This window comes from Sorghum bicolor, chromosome 2 (genome assembly GCF_000003195.3).
Source record: "Sorghum bicolor cultivar BTx623 chromosome 2, Sorghum_bicolor_NCBIv3, whole genome shotgun sequence".
NCBI classification, from domain to species: domain Eukaryota; kingdom Viridiplantae; phylum Streptophyta; class Magnoliopsida; order Poales; family Poaceae; genus Sorghum; species Sorghum bicolor.
Window position 1 is genome coordinate 75,270,426 of NC_012871.2, and position 6,807 is coordinate 75,277,232.

Below are 6,807 nucleotides of genomic sequence, written 5' to 3' on the forward strand. Positions count from 1 at the left end.
ACAAGTACTGTAACTATTGAACCTACTACTTAGATTGTGTGCCGGAGGAGGAGACATCGCTGGCGGCGTTCCTGGCTGGTCGATAGTGCTGATGGGAGGCACGGGTCCAACTGAAAAAAAAAAAAAGGTACTATGAACATTAGTATTAAACCATGGGCATGGCCTGACACTTCAAGCAATGAGAAACTAAAAGGACTGACCAGCAGCTGAGGTGGCAGGCACGCGACCGTGAGTAAAGCCAGCCGGTGCGAAGGTCTCTGCCGATGGCGTGGCAGAGGCACATCGCGGGCGGAGAGCTGCTGCCCTCGCGACCACGGCCACAGCAGCTGCGCCGGAGGCCATACTCGCGCCGGTTGTGAGGAACGGAATGCAGTCGAGAAGACTAGACAAGGTCGGCGGCGCACAAGACTCCGGCTGCCTGTTCGTCGCCGGCGCCGGCGCCGGTGGACGCAGCTTGGAACACTGCCATTCGCGACCATGGCTGAACTCTGATGGGGAACTCTGAGCTTGTTTATATAGTCTATTCAGAGTTGGCGTTGTTTTCGTGCACAAGATTCCACAACCAAAATTCAGTGGCGCCCAGACTGAATCGCTCGGTGCAATGCAAAACAGCACACGCGGGGGGTTGGCGCACCACGCACCCAATTCTAACCAAACAGGGAGGGGATATTTTATTAATTGTTAATGTTCCCTGAAGGGGATCTTTTGTTAATTAATTGTTAATGTTCGTTTTGTATACAGAGGGTCATAGGATCAAGAATTCGATGAAATGTCACAACCTTGTAAACCTTATTTCCTAACAAACCAATAATCCACGACACTGGTTCATCTAAGAAAACGTTTTTCTTTTTTTTCTTTTACTTACTGCCCTTAATCAGTCAGGATGGATAACTGGTTGTTGACGGTTAAGAACTGTAACTCCGGATCACAACGGCTTCTATCTATTTCTAAGGCATCTCTTTGATGTAGTCATGGTAACATGGCATTCACTGATCCTGATGTCAAACAGGTGACACGGCAGTTCAAAACTTAACATGATTCAAACCCGCAAAAAAAAAAATGTACAACTGAAGCGATCTATGCCGAAGAATGGGATTTTGCCTGCTTCTTTATTTCAGACAAAAACCGAACGCTTATCATTCCTCTACCATACTCAAATGATAAGCTGCAGCTCGGAGTGCAAGAGCATACACGGAGAGAGAAAAATGGAAGCAAATTATCATAATCATCAGTTGACATCCTAAACCAGTTTCCCAGCCATTAAATCCTAAGAGACCAGAAGGGTTTTTCCTTCTGAGCTGAACATTTAGTCTCATTGGCACAGCCTGTTTTATTGGCAGCTCACTGCAAAGCAACTCCTTGATCTCGATTTGGTCAATGATATTTTCTAGATCAATTTGCTGTTTCATCGTTTCAGAAACAGAGAATCCAAAGTGTAGCATGGTCCTCGTATCGATACAAGCTAGAGTATTTCAGAATCAAGCTGAAATGGACCGAACCAGAAAATAACAGCAGATCAAGTGATCCTGTTGACTAGGATACCCACAACAAAGGGCAGAGACCTGCCACAACAAAATATGCAGCCCTGCAGATGGCTCTGAGACATTAAAGAAAGTCAACATCAGAATCCCCCTAAAAACATCAAAACCAAATTCCCTTGAAGATTTGGCAAACAGAGCAAATTTACCTGTTACCGCTTGACCCACTGGAAGCTCTTTCTTGCTTTCGCCTTTCCAGGCTTTTTCCTTTCAACCACACGTGAATCTCTCGTCAAATATCCAGCTGTTTTGGTGCATACACATCGATGTAAGCAACTTTTGGAGGGCCCATATTGAAATGTAAAACGACAAAAGAGCTAAGATATTCACTTAAATGTACTTGTGAATGGTTGAAAGAAAACAGGAGTTCATAGTGCCACCAATCATCTAGAAGGCCATTGCAAGGGAAGCATAATGTGACCATAAACATGATTTATCGTGAAAGCCATCAGATTTTACCTGCTTTGAGATATGGACGCAGTCCTGGTTCCCAATTCTGCAAGGCCCTGCTGATCCCTAAGCGGATAGCTCCAACTTGTCCTGTGTTCGAGAGCAGGTGTTTAGTTCAGAAGAGGTTTGGTGCTATCTATGATCAGTTAAGCACATAACAAAAGAGTAAACTCATGGAACCCAACAGTTGACAGGCAGTATGCAATAAAATGTAATATGCGCAAGAACCCCACAAATCTAATCTAATAATAAATGAAGCATGTAAAAACAGTATATGTGCAGTCAATAGTTAAAAAAACAGAATAGAATAGAATAACTAGAATTGCAATTGCAATTGCAATAATATTCTGCTGATTCTCATGCTACCCAAAGTGAAAGGCATATACATATTTGTTTAATAATTTACTGGAACCCATGCCATGGCATATAATGGTGTCGCGTGAACATATACGTTTAAACGTCGATGTAAAATTTATATTTATACAGAGCTACTGACTTTAGTATACGAAACTCAAGGATTCATTTATGCATAAGTTAAATGCTGACAAATGTATAATTTCAGCACCCCCACCTCTAAACAATTGTAAATTTGTAATACAGCACTGTCAAATTATCATGACAAGCCAAGACACTTAGCCCATTGCAGAAATGTATTGAAGATAGCTGTACCAACTATGAACACTAACCTGATACGCCACCACCTTTCACAGTACAGGTCACATTAAAATGCCCCAAATTCTTGGTCACAGTAAATGGACGAAGAAGTTCAGCTCTATGGTCCAGGATTGGGAAGTAAGCATCAAACTCCTTTTCATTGACAATGAATTTACCATCACCAGGCTCAATCCAAACACGAGCAATGCTGCATTTCCTTTTCCCTGTTCCATAAGCCCTTCCTTTCTCATCAACCTGCCTTACTCGTGCCTTAGCAATGTCCTCTTGCTTTTGGCGCTCAACTTCAGCTCTGCTTGACGTTGCATTCAATTTCTGGATGGCTTCATCTTCAATTTCACTTAGGGGAGGCAATCCTGGAATGTCTCTGACATCCTTTAAGAGGATCAAACTATCAATCATTCCCTCTGTGATCCCAGAGGCAGCAATGAGATCACCAAAAGCACGATTTGGACCTGCAATTATAAAATATTGACTTCAGTAACACTGACACAGTGACACCTGCACATAGTACTGATTTAGAGAAGTACCATTCCCAGTCAAATACATAAGAAAAACTAACAAAAAAGGATAGGCAACTCACTATGGTTATGGTAGAGTTGCAATAGCGGATAAGTCAAGTCTAACAGCACAGGCATCATGAACACCAAAGTAGTAAATAAGCTATCTGACCATTTTGATGCTACCTTATTATATTGGGCAGTTTACAAGATGGACGCTACACCTGAAGTGAAAACTCTACTGCTCACTGGATGCCAAGATTTACATTGAGCATTTGCATCTTTAAGATGAATTGCCTTGAGGCTTAAGGTCACTCTTACACAATACCTAACCAACATTAAAAGCTCCCGTTACAAGTGCAGGAAACTGTTACATTTCTGATTATGATTCTGTAACTTCAAAGTGTTGCACTTGATCAGTTTTATCCAACCAACTAATCAAAACATCACACATGAACACAACCAGATCATCCTCCCAGTTTTGATCGTCGCACCAAAGAGAAATCAAAACAAAATTACACAAAATAAGTTGTAGATTATCACCTTTGAGTATCTCCATCAGCTCCTTCTCCCTCGCCTTATTCTGCTGCCGCTTCAGCTCATCATCAGGGTCCTCCCCAGCATCGAGGTCATCGAGCCCAGCACCCTCACTTTGGATCCCCTCAATCCCCTCCCCGAGCACGGCCGCGGCAAAAGGATCCTTCTCCTCGTCGTCCCCACTCAGCGTCCATTGCTCGTCATTGCCGGCCGGAGCCGCCACTCCGCGCGCGGGCGCCGCCGAAGCAGCCTCCTTGTAGATCCCCTCGAACACGTCGCCATTGTCACCGTCCTCCCCGCCGAACCCCGCCGCCCAGGGCTCGTCGGCGGCGCGCGTCGATCTTACCGTCGGCCCCTCGACAGCGCCAGCGGCGGCGGCGTCTTCATTGGCGAAGGGGTCCGGATCTCCCGAATCCGCCGCAAAGTTCCACGGCTTGTTGCGGTCGTCGTCGCGGCCGGAGGTGGAGAGGAGCCGCGGGGAGAGGACGCGCGAGGGGACGAGGTCCGGGAGGCGGCGAAATGCAAAGGGGGAAGAGGAGGATGATGAGGAGGCGGCGGAGGTGGCCGGAGTCACGGTCCGGAGGCCGTGCTGGATGTGGCGGGAGGAGTGGAGGAGGCGGCGGAGCAGCATGGTGGCGCGCGGAGGAGGGCGGCGACCATTCGGTAGGGGGAGCTAGGGTTTTAGCGGCTTGATTCGTTTTGTTTAGTTTTTCCGCTTTTCGGCATAGAATGCTGCTCAGCCCGATTCTACGTGTTGCCACAGGGAAGGCGTACTTCCCGCTTCCTAGTTGAATTGCATACTGCCTTCGCACAGAGCAGCTCCAACCCAACTCCTGAACAAGTCTCTGTTCTAAATCTAGGGACTTGATTTAAAAAAATCAACTTCAACCCACCTCCTACTTGGGCTCCCATTTTCCATACCCTCCTAAATTATAGTTTCAACCCCTCACATCTAAAACCTCCTATCCTACTGTGGGTTGGAGTTGGATCTTAATTTGAACTCCTACTTTTTTATCATAACATGTAAATAAAAATTTAAGGGCTTAATTTAAGGACTTGAGTTGGAGTTGCTCTCGAAGCAAAGGCGGAAAGGCCTAGAGTACCTTTTTTTTGGGGGTATCAAAAAGGCCTAGAGTACTTTACAAGTGTATGTAGGATTCTAAAACGTGGAAATAAGAAAAAGAATAAATTGACCACATACACTAACTTGGCAGGTGGATGCATATTAGGCCGTTAACTTATAAACTTCTCAAATAAGTTTAACAACCTGGGAAGTCTATGTATTTATAGTCCAAACAAATTTTAGTGTGGAAAAATAAGTAAGCACCGGCTAGGCGTTAGGATCCCATCAAACCTAAAACAATGCTTCGCATTAGAAATTTTTAATTCCCCGTTTTGGAAAAAAAAAAGAACTTTCAATCTTTTCAGTTGGCATAGTTAACATAAATTGACTATTAGTATTCACACATTGTCTTAGTCATAGCCCTAACAATACCTTATGCTACTGCTCCCGAATCAGACAATAAACTCGTGATCATCCTTTCTTGAAACTTAAACTTGGTGCAATTATATCAAATGCCAAGAACGGAGTTGTTACGACAAAGAACGCCACAGCTTGATGGCTTCAATGCTACCAGGCCCGGCCCTGGAGGCGGGCGAGCGGGGCGGCCGCCCTAGGCCCCTAATTGGACAGGGCCCCACCCCCAAGTATGCAAACCATACAATAATTTTTAATGTATTTGTATATTTATATATGAATTGTTGCATATGAATATTGCTTTTGCATATAGAGTTAAGTATTTTTATGAGTATATATATACAAGTACTATTTTACACTTCCGAACTATTATATTGAACAAAATTTAGTATCGTTCAGTATTTACGTTTTGGTATTGTTCAGTTTTTTTTTTACCTTGGTGTAGTACTGAATGATATTCAACGTTGTTCAATACTATTCAACATTTTTTCTGCTTAGTTTTGGCTTACGATGTAGAATATTTAGGCCTTATTTGGTTCCTCATGCTAAATTTTAGTCAGCTAAAACTATTTTAGCTACTCTTGGATGACTTGTGTAACTAAACTATTTTAGCTCTTTTTTAGTCAGTGTGTTTGAAAGTTTAGCTATTAAAGTGACTAAAATTTAGCGAGGGGAATCAATCAAGCCCTTATTCTAGAATAAAACAACTACAGCCTTGTTAGTTCCTTTTTTTTAAGATTTCTCATCACATCAAATTTTTAGACGCATACATAGAGCATTAAATGAAGATAAAAGAAATAACTAATTACAAAGTTTACCTGTAATTTGTGAGACGAATTTTTTAAGCCTAGTTAGTTTATAATTGAACGATACTACAAAAGTGCTACATTAGCCAAAACCAAAAATTTTTCCTTAGGCCTTGTCTAGTTCCTAATTTTTTTGTTTTAGGTACTGAAGTACTTTCGTTTTTATTTGACAATTATTGTCCAATCATGGACTAATTAGGCTCAAAAGATTCATTTTGCGATTTACAGACAAATTATGTAATTAATTTTGATTTTGACTACATTTAATGTTTTATACATGTGCCGTAAGATTTGATTTGACGAAAAAATTTTAAAAAATTTTTAGTTTTTAGAGAACTAAATAATGTATAAAGGGCCCCAGATTTTTTTCCGCCCCGGGCCTCAAAAAATTCAGGGCCGGCACTGAATGCTACAAGTCCACGAACTAATACCAGCGCACCATATTTATGTTGTAAACCAACGATCATCCTTGTATAAAAACAAACATTGGCGTGATTAGAGCAGAGGATTAAATCCAAAACACAATTGGCGTGAACTATATTTAGGAGGAGCAGCGTCAGGTTCTCAGTGGTGAGGATCCATCCCTAGTAGCTCAAGTGATCGTAAAGCAACCGATTAGTGATGCTTATTTTTGTAGTTGCCAAAACCATGTTAAACTACTCCCCCCCCCCATAGACCCACCATTAACCTTAGTGTCTAACGAGTGAACATATATTTTGCATACTTTGGCACCATCTTGTTGAAGTTGTTGTGTTAGTTTGAACGATTTAAAGGTTATTTGACTAATATCGACACGCACATGCCAGGTTGTTATATGGTGGATGTAA

At 42.5% G+C, this 6,807-nt stretch overlaps 1 protein-coding gene across 1 annotated transcript; it reads right to left on the reverse strand.

Moving 5' to 3' along the window:
- LOC8072244 lies at positions 1,081 to 4,429 on the reverse strand. The gene is made up of 5 exons (XM_002463272.2): positions 3,704 to 4,429; positions 2,675 to 3,115; positions 1,998 to 2,078; positions 1,688 to 1,782; positions 1,081 to 1,597 (listed from the first exon to the last, which is right to left on the reverse strand). Exons 1-4 carry the CDS (start codon positions 4,326 to 4,328, stop codon positions 1,691 to 1,693), a joined length of 1,239 nt encoding a protein of 412 aa, XP_002463317.1. The 5' UTR covers positions 4,329 to 4,429; the 3' UTR covers positions 1,081 to 1,597; positions 1,688 to 1,690.

Bases quoted from the DNA above. Each gene is read 5' to 3' on its own strand.
- LOC8072244 (XM_002463272.2), bottom strand. From the start codon at position 4,328: ATGCTGCTCCGCCGCCTCCTCCACTCCTCCCGCCACATCCAGCACGGC. The intron at 3,116-3,703 runs GTGATAATCTAC...TTATAATTGCAG, and splicing joins GCTGATGGAGATACTCAAAG to GTCCAAATCGTGCTTTTGGT. The intron at 2,079-2,674 runs GTTAGTGTTCAT...TCTCGAACACAG, and splicing joins GAAAGGTGGTGGCGTATCAG to GACAAGTTGGAGCTATCCGC.